This window comes from Carcharodon carcharias, chromosome 6 (genome assembly GCF_017639515.1).
Source record: "Carcharodon carcharias isolate sCarCar2 chromosome 6, sCarCar2.pri, whole genome shotgun sequence".
NCBI classification, from domain to species: domain Eukaryota; kingdom Metazoa; phylum Chordata; class Chondrichthyes; order Lamniformes; family Lamnidae; genus Carcharodon; species Carcharodon carcharias.
This window is the reverse complement of record NC_054472.1, coordinates 45,886,622-45,908,968: the sequence shown is the minus strand read 5'-3', so window position 1 is coordinate 45,908,968 and position 22,347 is coordinate 45,886,622. Positions and strand designations below refer to the sequence as shown.

The 22,347-nt window shown below is 42.0% G+C and overlaps 1 protein-coding gene across 1 annotated transcript in view; it reads left to right on the top strand.

The window, feature by feature from the left end:
- Positions 1 to 21,387, top strand: part of itga9 (integrin, alpha 9) — a 570,745-nt gene extending 549,358 nt beyond the window's left edge. Inside the window, exon 28 of the mRNA XM_041190128.1 lies at positions 19,471 to 21,387. Coding sequence (XP_041046062.1) covers positions 19,471 to 19,569 — 99 coding nt within the window. The 3' untranslated portion in view covers positions 19,570 to 21,387. The remainder of the gene's footprint in view (positions 1 to 19,470) is intronic.
- The last annotated feature ends 960 nt before the right edge of the window (positions 21,388 to 22,347 follow it).

Here is a 22,347-nt window from a genome sequence, read left to right as displayed (position 1 = left end):
TTTATACATATTTTCCTCTGAATGCAAACTCCCATTGTTTCACTATGTCTTTGGACTTTACCTCTCTAATAATAAAAATCCATCAAAGTACCAATTTTCCAGTAATCTTTTGGAAAAATAACCACACCATTTCTTAACTTCTCCTGACTAGGCAAAACATTTCACCCCCTCTTTTGAATTCAAGCTAATCTGATATTTAAAAATGCAAATGCCCCCTTTACACCTTACATTCTAAAACTTCTCCCATGTTTACCTACTTAACATTTCAAACCTAGCTTATCTTCTGGTACATCAAAGTCTTCAGACTAGCTGCCTTTAATTCAGTTAAGTCCCCCCCCCTCCCTCCCACCCCTACCCCCCACACCCCTACCCACCCCCACACACACAGACACAGACACCACTATTACTCTGCTTTACAATAAATTACAATAATATTATGAAAATTATTATATCTTCCTGACTGTAAGCAGAAACTGAATGGTGATTAATTCAATCTGGAGGTGGGGCCAGATTCCAACATGACCTTTTCATAAACTAACATAAAAAACATCAAAATTCTATTTGTGCTGAACATAATTTGAACTGGCTAAAAAGGCATTGTGTGGAATTCCTCAATTTTTGTGCTGCTTTGGCCAATTTGAATTGTGCCCTAGCAGAAACTCGGGGTCAACATATTACCCACTGTGAAGTATTTGCAATTATTGTTAGGTAGCTTTTAGGACATATCCATATAAGGTTAAACAGCTCAGTATCACCCATCAACTTCAACATCAGAGAATGGTGTCAATGATCCATTTATTGGGCTGATGAACTAAAATGATTTGATGATTTCACTCTGCTGCCTATTTTTTAGTTATTTACTTTTCCTCACATGAGCGTAAAGTGTTTGCTTGAGTTTTCCTTATTCTTTCTTGTGCAGAAATTGCCTTCCCTTTGGTGGGGGAGGGGGAGTGGGTGGCAGGGGAGCTGGAGTCAACTTTTGCAAATTCTTCAGTTTTCCATCCTTTGATTTATTGATTACACCTTTGATCTAAAATGGTTTGTGTTGCTGTTCCCATGCTTAAGGGATGCCATGCAACACTGAAACCAATGCCCTCAGGTGATTAGTATCAATGTACATCTCAACTGTTTTCCAATGCTGTATTTCTTTAGTTCTGATAACTGTGGCATTGATCCAGGAATGTATCAATGGGAAGTTTTCTGTTGTAATAGTTCAGTAAATTTTCAAAAGTTTACTTTCAGTAATGCCAAAACTGCTGGCCAACAGCTGATGGGAAAGTACGCGTCTAATTGCTTATCAGTTAAAATTCCAAAGAAAGCAGCTGGAATATTTGTGCTGTTGAACAAAGGTAAATTAAAACCAGTCTCGAGAAAGAGTCTTTGTCCAATGTCTGATGACTCAGTGCTGTAGAAGATACATTATACATACAAAATAAAACAGCTTACCACTGATTTATTTTCCTGTTCTCCTGATAAGCAATGTGCACCAATCTTCAATCAGAGCTTTGTTTAACATAATTGAGGAAACAGTAAAAATGCGCAGGCTAATGATGTGGATTTGATGCAACCAAGGCCATCAACCCATTCAACACTAACATGAAAAGGCTTTCACATTCCAGTATATAAGAACAACTTTTTAGTACTGGAATAAATGTTTAGTTCACGTTGAAATCTCTTGCCATCTTAGCAAATGTTTACGTCAAAATGACTCCTTCAGGAATAATCTTGTTGCTGTAAACTCAGTTCAGTTTACCACCAGTCCGCCTGGACAGAAATTCTGACTGAATTAGTTTGAAAGATCATCTGAACTCTAAACCAACTAGTGAAGAATTGTAAAAACAAAAAAACTGCGGATGCTGGAAAACCAAAACAAAAACAGAATTACCTGGAAAAACTCAGCAGGTCTGGCAGCATCGGCGGAGAAGAAAAGAGTTGACGTTTCGAGTCCTCATGACCCTTCGACAGAACTTGTCACTGAGGTTAGAAGGGATTGCCTCAGGTAGACTGGATGAGTAACTGCTGCTTGTTCATCATGGTAAAATGTTTAAATCTAATTTGCTTAGGTTAACTTACAAATGTGGAAACTCACCTGATGTGCAAGAATTGGGAAATTGCAGGGCACAGGGCCTATAATTGTCTGTCCATTATGGAGTAGCGAATGATGAGGATTGCAGCCAGTGGGAGGGATTCTAACAACCTGCACTGTTGACAATAAGCCTCGACAATGTCATTTGAAAGTTTTGCTTCAAAATGATAGTCTCAACATAACTGGTAGTTTGTGCCTGATCTTCTAGTTATTGCTGGGAACTCTGATTCATACAGTAGCTGCTCACTAAGTATCATCAGCATGTTAGGGTTTGTACTTGGAGCAGTGATTGGTGTAAAAATCACTCACTGTCTTCCACCAATGGGCAATGATTTTTCCTGACTGCAGGGTCTCATTAAGCATGTCCTCGTCTACACACTTGCACACTAGGCTTTGTGCTGAGAGCAGTGATTGGTGCAATAATTGCCTCATAATTTACTCCTGATAAGTGAGTGTTACGCTGGGAGCAGGGTTTCATAACATGTTTCCTCTGATATGTCCTCTTGGTGGCTGGGAATCCCCATTTTTAAAACTTACCTTTAAATATCAGTAAAATATTTATCATATATTTTTGATAGGATACATATTTTATCATTTAGAAAGTTATACCAGCAGTACTTCAGTAGGTAGAATAATAATGCTTCCATTCTGAAAAGGAAAGACACAGGGTGCAGTCGTCCCAGATTTGCATAAAGTGCAGTAACAGGCGGAAAAAAGGATGTTTTACCTGCTAGTTTACAAAATTATGAGTGGCATGGACAGAGTAGATAGAAGCTTTTTCCCAGGGTGTAAGAGTCAATTACTAGGGGACGTAGATTTTAGGTGAGAGGAGAAAACTTTAGAGGAGATGCGTGAGGCAAGTTTTTTACGCAGAGGGTAGTGAGTGTCTGGAATTTGCTGCCAGAGGAGATGGTGGAAGCAGGTACGATAGTGGTGTTTAAGAGGCAACTTGATAAATACATGAAAAGGATGGGGATAGAGGGATATGGACCCTGGGTATGCAAAGTGTTTTAGTTTGATAGGCAATATGATCGGCGCAGGCTTGGAGGGCCGAAGAGCCTGTTCCTGCGCTGTATTTTTCTTTGTTTGTTTTCACAATGGCAGCTTTTCCTCTGAGTGAAGAAGTTTCTCCTTATCTCAGTCCTAGACTCAGACATTTACAACACAGAAGGAGGCCATTTGGCCCATTGTATCCACGCCAGTAAACAAAGATCTGACTACACTAATCCCATTTTCCAGCGCTTGGCCCATAGCCCTGGAAGCTATGCAAGTGAATACCTAATGTTATGAGAGTTTCTGACTCAACTACCCTTTGAGGCAGTGAGTTTCAGACTCCCGCCACACTCTGTGTGAAAAAAATTCTTCTCAACTCCCCTCTTAGCCTTCTATCTCTTACCTTAAATCTATGCCCTCCTGATTATTGACCCCTCTACTGATGGAAAAAGTGCCTTCCTAGCCACCGTATCTATGCCCCTTCATTATACAACTCTATCAGGTCCCCTCTCAACCTTCAGTGCTCCGAGGAAAACAACCCCAGCCTATCCAATCTTTACGCATAGCCCACACCCTCCAGCTTTGGCAGCATCCTGGTAAATCTCCTCTGCTCCCTCTTCCAGTGCTATCACGTCCTTCTTATAATGTGGTGACCAGAACTGCACACAGTATTCCAGTTGTCCAGTTGTGGTCTAACCAGCATTTTATATGTTTCCAGCATAACCTTCCTGCTCTTGCATTCTATGCCTTGGCTAATAAAGGCAAGTATCCCTATGCCTTCCTAACCACCTTATCTACCTGCTCTACAACTTTCAGGGATCTGTGGATATGCACACCAAGGTCCCTCTAATCTTCAGTACTTTCCAGAGTCCTACCATTCATAGTGTAATCCCTTTCCTTATTAGCCCTTCCCAAGTGCATTACCTCACACTTTTCCGGGTTATATTCCATTTGCCGCTGCTCTGCCCACCTGACCAGTCTACCTGGTTTACCCAGTATCCTGAGACTGTGATCCCTTGTTCTAGACCCCCAGCCAGAGGAACTATCATCCCTGCATCCAGTCTGTCCAACCCTGTTAGATTTTTATATGTATCAATGAGATCCCCTCTCACTCTTCTAAACTCTAGTGAATACAGGCCTAGTAGACCCAATTTCTCCTCAAACGACAATCGTGTCATCCCAGGAATCCATTTGGTGAAACTTCGCTGCACTCCCCCTATGGCTAGTATTTCTTTTCTTACATAAGGAGACCAAAACTGCTCACAATATTCCAGGTGTGGCCTCACCAAGGCCCTGTACAGCTGTAGTAAGTCATCTTAGCTCCTGTTTTCAAGTCCTCTTGCAATGAAGGCCAACGTGTCATTTGCCTTCTTAACTGTTTGCTGCACCTGCATGCTTGTTTTCAGTGATTGGTGTACAAGGACACCCAGGTCCCTTTGTACATCAACATTTCCCAATCTATCACCATTTAAGTAATACTCTGCCATTCTGTTTTCCGAGTGAAGTGGATAAAATTATGACGTGGCAGATGATGTGTGCCAGGTGGATCAAATCCATGAGAGAAACTGATCATGTGGTCACAACTATTTTGTAAATTGTATTTTATTTCGAAGTGTGTGCCTTGAAATCAGAAGTAATAAGACTACCACAACTTCAGGGGTTTTTAGAGAATGAAATTAAACACTTATTAACAAAAGAAAAGTTTTCAAGCACATACACAGGTCTACAAATTACTACTATAATAACTCCTAATCTGACTCCAGCTACACTTCCGTTAAGGCGACAGTAAACACAAATAGATTTAAACAGATCCAGGCAAAGCAACACAATATCCTGGACAGTGATATTCAAAGTGAGTTTTCTCAGCTTTGGTTCCTGCAGACAGCAACTTGATGTGCAGATGCTGGAGGCTTTTCACACTTGTGTTAGATCTTAGAATTCCTTCTCCTCTTACACAGTGGCCTGAACCTTTGGCTGGGCGAGCGGGGGCAGGGCCCACTCGCTGAGTCGTAAAATGACGAGCAGTGACGTAGAGTTGGCTGTCCGCCCGCCAAACTGTCAAAGACTTATTAAGGCCATTTAAATATCAATTAAACTAATAAACTGAGCTGCCCGTCCAACCTTAAGGTTGGCGGGCAGGCGAAGAGCCCTGGTGGCCTTCGCATTTTTCATGGAACCTCACCCACGGGTGGGATGAGGTTTCATGAAAAGTTTATTAATTAATTACATTTTTTTAATTAATGTTCATTGACATGTCACACGAGGGGATATGTCTTCTAATCTTTTATTTTCTTTATTTAAATTTTTAAAAATTAAACTAAACTCCCTGAGTGTGAATGTGCGAAAGAGCGCAGGCCCCGACTCAGGGAACCCCCTGGCCGGCCCGCACATGGAGCGCTCAGCCTTTCTAGGAGCAAATAATGCTGGGTGGACCTTAGTTGGCCCGCCCACATAATATGGCGCAGACCCGATCGGGGGCGCTGATTAGGTCCGCCCCCGCACAACCCCCCTGATGGGGGAAAATTCTCCCCATAGCCTCATCCCCTTTATGCATGTTTCTCCCTTTTTAAGCAAATTCCATTGTTCCAATATGTCTTTGGTACTTTACCTTTCTCATAATGTAAATCTTTTCATAGTGCTAATTTTATCAGTAATCTTTGGGAAAAATAAAGACACTGTTTGGCTTAGCTTCTTCTGGCCAGGTGTAACATCTTACCATCTTTTTGAAATTCAAACTAAACTAATTTATCTAAAAATGCAAATGTTCCTTACACCTCACATTCTAATACTTCAGCCATGTTTCCGTATTTCGCATTTCAACCCTAGCTTCTTGTTGATAACCCAAAGCCTCCAGACCAGCTGTCTCCAATTCAATTAAATCCCACACACACACATACCCACAGAGAAACTAATCCAAACCCCACCATTGACCCACTTTTACATTAAACCACAATAGCATTATGAAAATTAATATATTTTCATGATAACTTCACATTTATCTGCATTATACTGCATCTGTCATGTAGTTGCCCACTCACTCAACTTGTCTAAATTGCCTTGCAGCCTCTTAACATTTTCCTCACCACTCACAAGTGTCATGTCACTAGCAAACCTGGAAATATCACAGATCATTGATATAAATTGTGAATAGCTGTGGCCCAAGCACTGATCGTGCAGCACCCCACTAGTCAATGCCTGCCACTCCAAAAAGGACCCATTTATTCCTACTCTTTTCCTGTTTGCTAACCAATTCTCAATCCATGTCAATATGTTACCCCCAATCCCATGTGCTTTAATTTTGCACACTGACTCTTTGGATCTAATACTATTCTTAATTGTTACATGCATCTATAATTTCCTAATTTAATGGTTTAATGCCATCCCCTGCCTTACAACTACTGTTTAAAGGCCTATAGACAACTCCCACTAATATTTTCCACCCCTTGTTGCTTCTTAGTCCCACCCAGACTAATTCAACATCTAGATTTTCTAAGCCAATATCCTTTCTCACTATTTCACTGATTTCATCCTTAGCTAACAACACCCATGCCACCTCATTTTCCTTTTCGGCTGTCCTTCCTAAATATCAAGCACTCTTGGATATTCAGTTCTCAGCCTTGATCACCCTGCAGCCATGTCTCCATAATTGTAATCATATTGTACCCATTTACATCTATTTGTGCCATTAATTAACTTACCCTATTGCGAATGCTCTGTGCATTCAGATACAGTGCCTTTAGACTTGTCCTTTTATCATTTTTACACATTTTTTTGTACTATGGCCTTATTAGCTGCTGGCCCTTGTTTCCTCTGCCTTCCACTTTTGCTTTCTACTTTTCTGTCTTTCATTCCTATTGTTTTTTCCCTATCATGTGTCTCCCTGCTCAGGTTCCCATCCCCCTGCCACTCTAGTTTAAACCCTCCCGCACCTTACGAGTGAATATCCCTATGAGGATATTGGTCCCGGTTCTGTACAGGTCCCATCTTCGCCAGAATGGGTCGCAAAGCCTCAGGAATTTAAATCCCTCCCTCCTACACCATCTCTCCAGCCATGCGTTCATCTGGTCTATTCTCTTATTACTGATCCCTCTAGCATGTGGCACTGGGAGCAATCCTGAGATTATTAGCTTTGAGATCCAGCTTTTTAATATTCTGCTTTCATGACCTCATCCCTCTTTTTACTCATGTCATTGGACCATGACCACTGGCTATTCACCCTCCCCCTTCAGAATGTCTTGCAGCTGCTCAGTGACATCCTTAACGCTGCCACCAAGGAGGTAACATACCATCCTGATATCACGCCTGCGGCCGCAGAAACATTTATCTGTTCCCCTTACGATAGAATCCCCTATCACTATGATCTTCCACTCTCTTTTTCTCCCCTCTGTGCAGCTGAGCTACTTGTGGAGCTACAGACTTGGCTCTTGCTGCATTCCCCTGAGAAACCATCTCCCCCAGCAGTCTCCAAAACACAAAATGTGTTAGAGAGGGAGATGACCCAGGAGACTCTTACATTACTGTCTACTGCTTTTACTCTGTCTGGTGGTCACCCGTTCATTTTCTGCCTGTGCACTCTTAACCTGCGATATGACCACCTCACTGTACGTGCTAGCCACGAAGATCTCATCCTTGGGGATGCTCCACAATCACTGCAGCCGCAGCGCCGAAACACGGATTTCAAGTGGCTGCAGCTGGAGACACTTCCTACATATGTGGTCGCCCTGGACACTGGACGTGTCCCTAACTTCCCACATCAAACAGGAGCATTCCACTTGGCTGAGCTGCCCTGCCATGAATTAACCTTAAATTACTCCCTTTATTTTTATTTCCTCTAGTTTAGAGCATATTAAGGACAGAAGAAGTACTCGCCAGGTCCCACTTATGAAGGCTGCTGCTCTTCTTACTGAGGAAAAATGGAAAATGAAAGGATCTCTCCTTTCCTCTTCAACAAACTCCCTCTCTCACCAAACTCCAACTGAAGCACTCTACTGCAGCCCAAAATGCAGCACTCCAGTGCAGACAAAAGCAGCACTTTTATGCTGTCTAAATCGAGCTTCTGAAAACCTGTTTAAGCCAGTTATCTAATTTACTAGCTGCATCTGCAAAAGAGGCTGTATAACCCCGGTTTTAAAGCTGGAATAAAACTCACCTTCTCTCAATACAAAGAGCAACTTTTAGTTATTTGCTAAATTAAAGAAAGATTAGAGTTTAGATAGATATTAACCCTTAAAAGTTCCTCTCTCACCAAGCTCTAACTTAAGCACTCTAATGCAGCCCAAAGCAGCACTCCAGTGTTGCAATATTTATACTACAAGCCAGCAGTTAGAGCTGAAAGCGAGAGGTGACAAGCATCCTAACTGCTGGACACCACCCACTACGCTAACATGCTTGGCGCATCACATCAAGCACAGGCACACTATGGAACAAAATAGGTAATGTGTATTCTAGTAGGTTATTACTTAATGAAATCATGTTGCTTTAAAAAGTGGTTGAGCAACTTGAATCAGACAAATGCCTTCGTGACAGGTTAGTGATGATAAACAATTGTAAAACATGAGGGAACTCAGTCAGTCAGTTCTCTGAGAATAAGTTCAGAAAACAAAGCCTCTATTCCCAGACAAAGCCCTCAGTTTATACAGAGATGACAGTCCTCAACAGAAACTATATAATCAGACTTCAGCTAAGTAATGGAGTGGGGTGGTATTTGATAACGATGAAGTGATATAGTATTTGACATTGATTATTGCATCTGGCATTTCACACAGAGATGAAAACAACAAGGGTTGTCCATCAATACGAAAAGTGTTAATATATACTGGTAATTCTGAGAGGCCTTGAGTCATGAGATCCATGCTCACATGATGGGGACAAGAAATTCACTGAATCAGTCATTTTTATAGTCCTGAGCTGGAAAGGAGAAATCAGCAGCAACACTGGTGAGATGCATGCTACAAACATATGGGTCTGAATCTTCTGGTCGGCATGCAGGGGCGGGCCCCACTCGCTGACAGGTAAAATGCCATGCGGTGATGTTGGGTGTGCGTCCCGACATCACTGCACGTCATTCCGATTTTGAGTTCGGCGAGTGCGTGCCTGCCGAACTGTCAAAGGCCTGTTAAGGCCATTTAAAAACTAATAGTCACAATTAACAGGGCTGCCCATCCAACCTTAAGGTTGGCAGGCAGGCGAAGAGCCCAGTCGTCCTTTGCATTTTTCATGGAACCTCATCCATGGGCGGGATGAGATTTCAAGAAGGTGGATAAGTTTAATAAAAATTTTTATTACAATTCAATGACATGTCTCCGCTCATGTGACACTGTCAAATGAGGGGACATGTCTGAATAATTTTTTTTTCTTTATTTAAATTTTTCAACATGAAAATAATCTCCCTGGGCAGCTCCGTGCCTCAGGGAGATTTCTGCACTTTTTCGTGTGCATGCGCGAAAGAGCACAGGCCCCGAATCTCCCTCCTTCCCCCGCCCGCACAGAGAGCGCTCAACGCTTCCGGGTGCACATCACGCTGGGCGGGCCTCAATTGGCCCGCCCACATAAAATGGCAGCGCATAGCCAATCAAAGGTGGCAATCAGATGTGCGCCCACCCATTCCCGCCCAGCCCGCCCGATGGGGAGAAAATTCTCCTCATAGTTCCACAATTCACAGAATATTTAAAGCTCCCATTTGATATAAGATAGATGAATGGCTTACAATGGATCCAATGATATTGTCTGCATGCAAGGGCAATTGTGACCAATCTGTGTCTTGCTGCTGTCTGAGTGAGTACTGTTATGGACGATGAGTGAAACTGGACCAACAAGAGAGAATTTAACCATGGCCCCTTGACATTTAATGGCATTACCATCACTGAATCCCCTGCTATCAACATCTTGGGAGTTATATCGATCAGAAACTGAACTGGATGAGCCATATAAATACTGTGGCTACAAGAGCAGGTCAGAGGCTAAGAATCCTGCAGTGAGTAACTCACCTCCTGACTCCCCAAAGCCTGTCCATGATCATCAAGATACAAGTCAGGAGTGTGATGGCATATTCTCCACTTGCCTGGATGAGTGCAGGTCCAACAACACTCAAGAAGCTTGACACCATCCAGGACAAAGCAGCCCACTTGATTGGCACCCCATCCACAGACATTCACTCCCTCCACCACTGACGCAGTGTGGCAGCAGTGTGTACCATCTACAAGATACAATACAGGAACTCACCAAGGCTCCTTAGACAGCACCTTCTAAACCTACGGCCGCTACCCTCTAGAAGGACAAGGGCAGCAGCCAAAAGGGAACACCATCACCTGGAAGTTGCCCTCCAAGCCACTCACGATCCTGACTGGAAATATATCACTATTCCTTCACTGTCACTGGTTCAAAATCCTGGAACTCCTTCCCTAACAGCGCTGTGTGTGTACCTACACCACATAGACTGCAGCGGTTCAAGAAGGCAGCTCACCACCACCTTTTTAAAGGCAATTAAGGATGGGCAATAAATGCTGATCTAGCCAACAATGCCCACATCCCGTAAATTAATTTTAAAAATGAAGGATAAATTTCTGCTTTGGATGCAGTTGCTGATTCCAGTGCAACACAAACTTACACCCATTTTGAAAAATGCTTTTGCTTTGAGTTTCCACTCAGAATCATTTGCAGAATGCCAAACACAAAATCTGCCATGACCCTTTTCCTTTATAAAAGCAATTTTATTTCATCAGCTCTGAGTAATCTAATTTAAATTACTGCAATCCATTTTAAAAAATATATTAAGCTATTTTCTACTTAAATTGGAGTACATTATGTAATCAGTCTCATAGTAAATTTAAACAAAAATGAAATTCAAAAAGTTTTTTATAACTATCCTTTTAGTGTCCTTGTGTCCAAAAGCATCAGCTTAACTTTTAAAGCCTCCCTGAAGGCTGACAAAGGAGTTCAATTAATGGAAACTTTGAATGAGGTTAATTGATCCTGGGGGGAGCATGGCCAGTTATGTAGGTGGGAATGCTTGCAGCATGATGTTTTTAAAACTAATGTAAAAGGTCATTAGCTATACCACTATTCCACGGTCATCCTGAATGCAAATATTCAAACTTCTTTGTTACAAAGATAGCGACCATCCAATCAGCTGCCTCTGCCACTTCCCTCCCTTCCTCTAGGCCAACGGGCCAGTTTTCTTCTAAGGCTTCCCCCTGCCCTAACCCTGAATTTTCCTCTTTCTCAAGTTTATTTCCTATCTCCCTCCATGCCCTCTGCAAACCCACCTTGTCCATGAAACCCAGCTCCTGCTTCGATCCTATTCCTGCTAAACATCCAGCTGATCATCCAGCTTCTCTTCCTGGTTCCCACATCAACTGATATTGTCAATGGTTCTCTCTCCTCTGGTATAGTCCCCATCTCCTTTAAATTTATCATCATCAGCTTCTCATCAAATAAAAACCCCTTACCCCTGCAAAACCTTGCAAACTGCCATCTCATTTCTAACCATCCTGTTCTCTCCAAAGTTCTGGCATATGCTATTGTCTCCCAAATCTGGCACATTTTTCCCAGAACTTGATGTTTGAATCCCTTCGACCAGGTTTCTTCCTCTGTCATAGTACCAAAATAATTCGTATCAAAGTCACAAATGACTTTCTCTGTGACTGTGACAAAGATAAACTATTCCTCCTCATCCTCTCAACCTATTAGCCTGCTGTATTATCAGCCATGTTCAGCTGGTAGCGCTCTTGCCTCTGAATCACAAGGTTCTGTGTTCAAGCAGATCTAAGCACAAAAATCAAGGCTGACACTCTAATGCAGTGCTGAAAGAGTACTGCACTGTTGGAGATGCCATCTTTTGGATAGGACACTACACTGAAGATTTTTCTGCCCTCTTAGGTAAACAATCCCATAGATCTATTTGGAAGAAGAGCAGAGGAGTTATTGCTGGAGTCCCAGCCAGTGTTTACCCCTCAGGCAATATCACAAAAACAGATTATTATCACATTGCTGTTTGTGGGAGCTTGCTCTCGTAAATTGGCTGCCATATTTCCTACATTGTAACAGGGACTACCTTTTAAAAAACATTTCTTTGGTTGTAAACCACTTTGAGATGTCCGGTAGTCACAAAAAGTGTTTTAAGTGCAAGTCTTTCTTGTCTACAGCCTTGACATGACTGACTACACCATCCTCCTCCAGTGCCTCTCCGCCATCCACCAGCTGGGTAGAACTCACTGATGTGGTTCCATTTTTGTCTTTCTAATCGTAGGCAGAGAATCATATGCAAGGGATATAGGGAAAGTATGGGAAGGTGGAGTTGAGGCAGAAGATTAGCTATGATTCTGTTGAATGGCAGAGCAGGCTCAAAGGGCCAAACAGCCTCCTCCTATATTTTAATGTTCTTCCCACTTCAGCACTGTTATTATTGGTGTCCCCCAGATCCCTAACCTCTTCCTATTTCTCATCTATATACAGCCCCTTGGATGCATCATCCAAAAAGACAGCGTTAGTTTTCACCCCTATGTTGACAACATGCAGCTGACAACTACTTCACCACCTTCTCACTTGTCCCCTCCACTGTTTCTAAATTGTCAGACTCCTTGTCCAACATGCAGTACTAGGTGAGCAGAATTTTCATCCAGCTAAATGTTAGGAGGACCAATGCCATTGGCCCGGATTTTCAGACTCTGGCTGACTCGGGAGTCCTTTAAAAGTGATGGGCTGGACCTGATTCTGGGATTCCCGCTCCCATAGTAGTCCACCTGCATGCAGCACTCCTGACCTTGCAGGGGTGGAAAGTTTATATCCACCACTATCCCTCCCCCTACTGGATTTTTATTAACTTAGGCCCCTTCTGTAAGGATAAGTGTTTCACTGCATCTCAGCGGAGTCGTGAACCACGGGGGAGCTGCAGTGAACCATGGGAACCCCAGTTCCAAATGGGGAGCCAAAAACTAAACAGCCATCTATTCCTGGACTTCTTTGATTGACAGGTGTTGAAATACAAATAAAAACATCTGTTCTTTCAATTTCAATTGGTAAATGATGTATTCATAAGTTAGATGTGTTTGTACTGTAGTAATTGATTATAGGACTTTATCCTGAAAACCTAAGTTGGCAAAGCATGGAGGTGCATTAGAGTACTTTTTCCTATTATACATTCAAAACTGAAGAAAACAGCCCTTGCGAATTCTAAGTCTCAAGATCGGAAGTGATTGAGATATTCACAGTGCTTTAAATTTGACAATAAACTGGTCTCAGCTTTCACTTTGAAAAAAAACAACTTCTCCTGGGCTGTTTTGATTGACAGGCCATCTGGTATAGTCTGAAAAAAACTAGCCATCCATTTTTCTGGTTTCAATAGATTCCATTGACTGCAGTTGCAAAGGTTTGTTTTGATAGCTTTGTCCACTATGAATACTTGATTGAGTTTGAAAACCTGGGGAAACTATTTATCCCAGCAGGGTGCTGTGTAGATAATTTGATTAACAGTTTTAAGAAATTATTAAAGGATTAATTGTCTTTGATCTGGTTATTGGATAGATATTTGTTTTTACAGCAGATTGATCACTTGAGGGAATTTTACCTTTTTGAATGGCTTCTTTGAATTGGTATCTTTTATCAGCATGAAGTGTATTTGAGTGAGAACTCTATTAGATTGTTAGAATATTTTTTCATGTCCATTTGACATGTCTCCTGAGGTCTGCCTATGGTGGTTTGATGGAGCATGTGACATGGGAGGAACGTTGAGGGGGGTGAGGACCTGACATTCATCACTGCAACTCAGATGATGTCCCAGTAAATGGAACTGGGTATTCTAGCCTGCTACCCTCGTCATGCGCCTGCTTCTGTTGCCACCTTAGGCCTGCCTCTGGAGGCGACAGGCCTGACTCCATCCTGCATCCAACCCCAGAACAAAGGTATGGCGGGTGGGAACCTTTTTAAAGCAGATGGATCTGGTGAGTTGGGAGATTTCCCGACTTGACCTTTCCACCTCCTCCACGAAGGCCCATGGTCATCAGTTCTCACCACAAACTCTGTTCCCTAGCCACAAACTCCATACTTTTCCTTGGCAACTATCTGAGGCTGAACTAGATTGTTTGCAATCTTGGTGTCAGATATGACCCCGAAGTGAGCTTCCAAACACGCAGCCATGCAATCACTAAGACCACTTTTTTCCCTCATTTTAAAAACTTGTTTATGGGATGTGGGTGCCGCTGGCTAGGCCAGCATTTATTACCCATCCCTAATTGCCCTTGAGAAGGTGGTGGTGAGCTGCCTTCTTGTACCGCTGAGTCCATGTGGCGTAAGTACACCCATAGTGCTGTTAGGGAGGGAGTTCCAGGATTTTGACCCAGTCACAGTGAAGGAACGGCGATATATTTACAGGTCAGGAATGTGAATGGCTTGGAGGGGAACTTCCAGGTGCTGGTGTTCCCATGTATCTGCTGCCCTTGTCCTTATAAATGATAGTGGCGATGGGTTTGGAAGGTGCTGCCTAAGGAGCCTTGGTGAGTTTCTGCAGTGCATCTTGTAGACAATGGAGGGAGTGAATGTTTGTGGAAGAGGTGCCAATCAAGTGGGCTGCTTTGTCCTGGATGGTGTCAAGACTGTTGTTGGAGCTGCATCATCCAGGCAACGTTTACCTGTTTTTGTTCTTGCCTCAATTCAGATACTATAGAAACCGTCATCTATGCCTTTGTTACCTTTAGACCTGCCTATTCCAATCATCCCTGACTGGCCTCCCACCTTCTAGCATTTATAAACTTCAGGTCATCCAGAGCTCTACTACCTATGTCCTAACTCGCAGCAATTCATGTTCACCCCTCGCCCCTGTGCTCACTGCCCTCCATTGGCTTTGTGTTAAGCAATGCTTCAATTTTAAAATTCTCATCCTCGTTTTCAAATCCCTTCATGCCCTCACCCCTCCCTATCCCTGTTATCCCCTCCAGCTCCACGATCCTCAAATATCTCTGCACTCATCTAATTCTGGCCTCCTAAGCATCCCTGACCTTAATCATTCTGCCATTAGTGGCTGTTCCTTCAGCTGCCAAGGCCCTAAGCTCTGGAATCTCCTCCCAACACCTCTCTGCCTCTATCCCACTCTTTCCTCCTTTAAGATGCTTCTTAAAAATTACCTCTTTGACCAAGCTTTTAATTAAATGCCCAAATATCTCTTTGTGTGGCTCGGTTTCAAATCTAGTTTTAAAATGCTCCTGTGAAGTGGATTGGGATGTTTTATTGCATTAAAGGTGCTATATAAATACAAGCTACTGTTTTTGCTGGTGCTACTGTTTCATCAATTATTATGGCCCCCTCCTCCCTTTCCTCCAACATCAGGTATGAAGTCTTTTTCACTAGGACTGAGATCATCTCTGCTTCTGCACACTTGCATTCCCAGCAAACCAAACCTGATTCCAGACCCTCCTCCTGAACCATCACTTTTCTCTAACTTTTCTTCTATCCTCCATCATTCCTTTTCTGAGCTCAATGTGCCCATGGTACCCACCGTCTGTTGCCTTGATCATCTTCCCACCAAAAGGCTGACCACCCAACCTCCCTCTACTTATGTTCTATTTTTGTTTTCAAAAACTACCATTATCATATCCCCCTCAAAAAAGCACCTTCAACCACACTGTCCTTATAATTTACTAGCCCGTTTTCAACCCCACTGCTTTCCTCTACAAAGTACTTGAACCTATTGCTGCCTCACACAATAGTGCCTGTGTTTCTTGAAACTCCTCTCTTCAAACTCTCCAGTCAGGTTTCCATGGGCAGGATTTTTCGCCTAACCCTCTCGAGCATAAAATGACATGTCATGATGTCAGGTAAGCGTCCCAACGCCGTTGCGCACTCGCGCGATATTTCGGTCAGCGAGTGCTTGCGGGAGTCGGCAGCACACCCGCCGACAATTAAAAGGCCTATTAAAGCCACTAACAATGTAATTGAATTAAATTTTTCACTGTTTATGATTGGCAGGCAGGTGAAAAAGCCAAATGGCCTTTGCATTTTTTGCTAAACCTCATCCATGGGCGGGATGAGGTTTCGATCCATCATTTAAAAAAAATTCATCCTAATTTCTAACATGTCCCTACCCATGTGACAGAGTCACTTGAGGGGACATGTTTTTTAACATTTCTAAATTTCTTGCACAAGCTTGTGCGCTCGCCACCCTCTCCACCCACCCCCAGCCCGCAACCCACCACCCCCCCAGACACACACACAGGCAGCCCTGAGCACTGCAGCGCTGGTTTCATGCTGGGCTGGCTTTAACTGGCCCCGATTGTAGATGACGGTCGACTCCCTGACTGCTCCTGTCCGCCCCTGCAGCGCCTGCCCGACAAAGGAAAATTCCTGGCCCATCACTTCTGAAACACCAAAATGGCCCAAAACATAATCATAAATTGCATCCTCTGTGACTCACAAGTCCTATCTCTTCTCATCCCTTTCTACAGCCTTTGACATGGTTCACCACTTCATCCTCCTTCAGCACCTGTCCTGCATTGTCCAGTTAAGTGGGACTTAATTCATTCAGTGTCAGCCATGGTAATACTTTCATCTCTGTGTTAGAAGGTTGTGGGTTCAAGTTTCATTCTAAGAAGTGAACACAAAAATGAAGGCTGACACCCTAGTGCTGAGTGAGTGTTATGCTTCTGAGATGTTGCCTTTCAAACGAGATGTTAAACTGAGGTCCTCTCTGCCTTCTTAGGTGGATGTAGAATGTGGTGCTATCTTGAAGAAGAGCAGAGAAATTATCCCTGGTATCCTGCCAATATTTATTCCTCACTCAACATCACAAATTTAGAATATATGGTCATCATCACATTACTATTTGTGGAAGGTTGCAGTGTATAAATTGGCTGCTGTGTTTCCTACATTACAACAGTGACTACACTTCAAAAGTACTTTACTGACTATAAAGCAAACCGACTTTGTTTGTCCTGTGGTTGTGAAAGGCGGAATATAAAAATGCGTCTTTCTTTCTCTCCTCCTCATCAGATACTATAAATTTATAGTTTGATTGCCACTCTTTAAACTTGTCCTCTTTTAAACGAAAGGTTACTGCTGTTACACTTGAATCAAGAAATAATTATGTTAGTCATTTGTTAAAACACATTGCAAAATTCACATTCTCTTCTCATAGAAACTGCAGTGCACAATCCTAAGGATACTGAATTAACCCAGAATAAATACTATTATATTATAAAGAATGTGTAACGGATTGACTAGATAGTGATATGATTGCACTGCCTATCTCACCCTTCTTATTCTGTAAAGCTATCTTTAAATAAAAACAGAAACTAAATACACAGAAGATAAGTCAGTACCTGAAATGAAGGATAGGTCAATGTTTGAGTTACAAGCTTTCATTAACAAAACATTAATCTGTCTTTAGCAAACTTCTTCTGTCCAGACTGACATTTATCTCCCAACCAACATGACCAAAAACAAGTTATTTGGTGACCTAGCAGATTGTTTTTATGAGATCTTACTGTGCACAATTTTCATGCAGCATTTCCCATCAGTACTTCATTCGCTGTAAAGTACTTTGGGATATCCTGAGGATGTGCAACTTTGTTCTTTCTGTTTCAAGTGCTGGCTTCCCTGCTGTGCATTCTCCAGCATTTCCTGTTTTTCACTTTGGATTTCCAGCTTCTCTTGATTTTCTTTTGACATGAAAGCTAATTTTATGACTTAAGTACAAAGACAGAAAGTTACCCCTATAAATGATTCAAAGCAAGGAAAAGTTATCAGAAAACAACAGGGAAACTTGAAGTCTTTCAACATCAAGAAGAAAGCTTCAGTTCTCTACAAATAAAGATAATCCTGTCACACATATTGCCCAATCAATAAACAGTTAATGGTTGCTCCTGCTTACGATATCTGTGGTGCTGCACTTTGATTAATTTTTATGGTTGTAATGATATTTATGGTACAAATTATTTATGATCAAACAGGTATTGGCGGAAATGACAAAAACTGTTTAGACCATGAAAATTGTTGGATTTCCAGACATCTCTTTAAGCTGAGATCACATTTCCCCATATAAATCGAGACTGAGGCCAGATGTCAGAGAGGCTTAACTGCTGCGGTCCGATTTCTGCTTCTGGGCAAAGGGACTGCAGACGTTGTCTCCTGTCCTCTGCTCCCACGAATACCTCCAAGGCCTTGAAATTTTGCAAAAAATATAAAAGTAATGTAACATCAGATCCATAAAGCAATATGGTGGAAATGGAGACACTTCATGCATAAGGGAAGTTCCTCACACCCTTTACTTTTCAACAGGATCACTGAAGGGTCACTGTTAATCAATACCACATTTGAGCTCCAAATGATCTTCAGTGCACAAGTACAAAGCCCAGACAAAAAAAAATTAGGGAAAATTGAGCACTCGCAATGGTGAGCTGTTTTTGAAAAGAGAGTAGATCAGAGAACAGTTTCCCTGACCCATGTTCCTGTTAAGGATAACTCCCTATTGGGAATGTGGGATCATGGAACCCAGCCTGTAGATTAGGCTGCTCAAATTTACCACAAAAACACAACAGAAAAACGGGTGGTCAAAGGCAGTGTGAGGGCACTGCAGGGTTTAATTGAGACTTTTGTAGAAATAGCATTCTTTCAATGACAATGATGATCACTAATTGTTTCTTTTGCTCAGTTATACTTTACAATGCTGATAAAGATGATTAATGTCAGCACTGAGGAATGGGACATTTTCCATTTTGAGTAATTTGTGTTAGTATTCTCCCCAAGTCAGGTATGAGATCTGTCAACTGCCATAAATCTGATACAACTGCATTTCAACAATATGTCTTAATGCTAGAAGCCCCTGCTACCCATTGCTATCAAGTGAATATTTCCACTTCTTATATCAGTTCTCGTGATTACCCCTTTTGAGTATTAGTGCCACCTTTTACTGAATTGTCAGCAGTTTTATATTTCATCCTTTGGTTGGGTCCTGTGTTGAACTTATGTCAGGTGGGACCATTCCAACTGACAGATCCCACTAATCTGATCTAAATTTTAATTCATCTGGCAGAAGACTGTGCAAAAACACAGTTCCCTTTATAAGCATTTCAAACACTTTGCTTTTGGCAACACATTCACCTTTTGATTTTCAGAGTTATCTTCTCAATTTGTCTTGTGTTAAGGAATGATTTCCTTCTAGTGATGTCTAGAGGGTTCACTGGGGTGCTGGGGGCCATATGCCAACCAGTCTGCTCACTCAATACGATTGGGCTTGTGCTGATGAGTTACAACATAGCTGTAAGAATGAATAACCTCAAAAGAACAACATATTTAAAGATTTATTGTTCGCATTGAGGTTTGTCACAACTGAACTGTTGTCATCATAATTCCAATACCATGTGCAATCATCTTGAACCCTTACCCATTCCACTTTTTTTATCTAGATGGGCTTCTTTCGTCGGAGGTACAAGGAAATCATTGAAGCTGAGAAGAACAGGAAGGACAGTGAAGAAAGTTGGGACTGGATGCAAAAAGACCAATGAGCTGCCAGATAATTTAGTTATGTGACATGCATCAGACAGCCGATTGACCCTGCTCCAGAGTCTTCCATATGTGGAAGAGGGAATCCTCCAGATTTTTCGGAGATCTGATGATTGTGTATTCACGTAATTCAACAGCTGGAAGTATTCCTGAGGCCAGCACTGCAGACAGAAGATCTGTTCTGTGGTGCTTAGACTTCCTTTAAAACACATCAATGAACTTCAGAAAGCAAAGTGCTGTGAAGAACACAGACTCAAGATGGAGGAGAATGGGATTTACAACAATACCCTCAGGGGATTGAATTCTCTGTGTGTTCAGTAAAGAGAAACAAATATTTTTTATAAAGAGAACGTGTTTGTCCAAAATGTTTATTCCTCTATATTTTTATCCAAATGTAAATTACTCTTATCCATTTCTATAATACACTCACTGCACTGATGTCTTGCTCAAAACCTGAGTGATGACAAGTTGATGAAGAAGCTATTTTATCTGAAGGTCTTTGCAGTAAGGTCAATCTTGATGATGAAAATTCACGACCACATGCAGAGTTATCTAACCCTTTCAGTACTGTATATTCTTTGCACTTTGCAGCAAGCTACTTTCCATAGTCTACTGTTTGAAACAATGATCATGCAATGTATTCTATACAAGCAAAACATTCAATCTGGTGGGGAGTGTGGGGAACATAGTGCTCCTGGGTTAGGTCAGAGAATGTGGGCCACAGTTTCTGTACCAGGTCACCAACTAGTGACCCCCTGAAGAAAGTTTACCATTTGTGCACATTGGATGGGGTTAGGATCAAGCCTAGTTGTAACTTTCTTCAGCAGTTGAATAACCTACTGACGTTCACCTGTCAAGGCTCAGATAAGAATAATTACCACTGTTCTGAGGTGCCAGAGGACAAGTGTCCATGGAAATATAAAATACTATTTACACGTAAAATGACGTTCTCGAATTCTTTACAAAGCGAGGGAAGAAAGGAAGGAAAAAAGAAGGGAGGAGTTAGGGACTGAAGCTGATAGCACAGGCGAAGAGGAGGACTTCTAAAGGGCTTCTGAAAACAGAGGGAGAAGGAAGAGAAAGCACGATGGGTGAGTTTAGGAAGAAAATGAGAAGGATCTGCGTGTCTGCCACTGGCAGAGGTAAAAACCATTGACATGCTTTGAAACAATGAATAAAGTATTTGTAGGTGATTAGACAATCAAGAGGGGCACTTTTATTGCTGTGCATATTACCTGAATACAGGATTGTTATTGTCCATTAATCCCTTCATAATAGAGCAGTTAAAAGTGATCTTTAATTTGATTTATCGAACCTTGACATTTCTGGTGACCGAACAGTATAAAAAGCTTCCTTGGGTCTGTGTGATATAGAAAACGTGACACCAGTGCGAGCAGTACTTAAACATTGTGACTTAAGTGTGTGGAAGTTTCCTGTGTTGTCATGTCACAAACATATTACATAAGGTTTTATTGTACTGTGATTTCAGTGGGTTATTCATTACTTTTTTGCTACATTGCATTATGCAGGACTGTATTACCGATGAGTGTAATTTCAGTGATGTTTCCAGAATCTCACTTATGGAGAGCTCAGGCTGCAAATTGGTCATAAAACATTAAGAGACTTACCTACAACACACTCTCCTCTTGAATGAGGCTGTGTGCTAGGAGCACATCATCACTGAATTTACTGTATAAAGTAGTGAGACCAAAAATGTATCTTATTGAAAGCTGAATACTTAGGGGAGTTCATTTCCTTGGATTATTTAAAATAATTAAATTGGTTATGTTGTAAGTTTCAAAAGACTTACATTGTGACAATCTCTGGTCATTGGATACATCAAATTGCTTCTGCAGCAAAATCGATGGTGCTAGGTTAACTTCACCTGTTCATACACCTCAGTACTATTGCACAAATCTATACAAAGAGAAGCAGTTGTATCAGCAATATGAGGGGACAACTGTAGTATCACCATTTGCTTGTGATGCCACTGTGAGAGAGGAGATGGGATCCATTAATGCTTACTCAAATAGTGCTACTCCCTCATCTCTGTTTAATGCTAACATTTTTCCTTATAAAATCAGTCAAGGGAACTTGTCAAGGCATTTAAATCTCCCGGCTTTTAATTTTTTTTGAAAAATTGTCTACAGTGCTAAAGAAAAATCAGTGTTTGCTATTTCACTCTGTCTATTGACATAAGCCTGTGGGCCATCCTTACAGGATTTACATATGAACATACGAACAAGGCCACTCAGCCCATCGAGTCTGCTGCGCCATTTAATAAGATCATGGCCAATCTGATAGTAACCTGAAATATGCAAACCACCACCCCCGATAGCCTGCCACCTCTTTGCTTACGAAGAATCTATCCACCTCTGCCTTAAAAATATTCAAAGACACTGCTTCCACCAACTTTTCAGGAAGAGAGTTCCAAAAATTCATGACCCTCTGAGTGAAAAAATTTCACCTCATCTCTCTTTTAAATGGGAAACCCCTTATTTTTAAATAAAAAGAAGTGACTTCATCAATAGATACTGAAGAACTTTATCTTATTTCATCTCAGCTTGGGTCCTGAGGCCTACTTCTCGTGGATACAGGGTAAAGGGCAAAGGGTAGTGATTGGTTGGCACTAAGTTATCGTGGAGACGATAAAGGGCCATGGGATTGGGTGGGTGGAGGGGCATAGGTTAACATGGAGGTTATGAGGGGCCATGAGAGTGGGTAGTGGGGCATAGGTTGGCATGGAGGTTATGAGGGACCGTGGGGGCTGGGGGCATGAG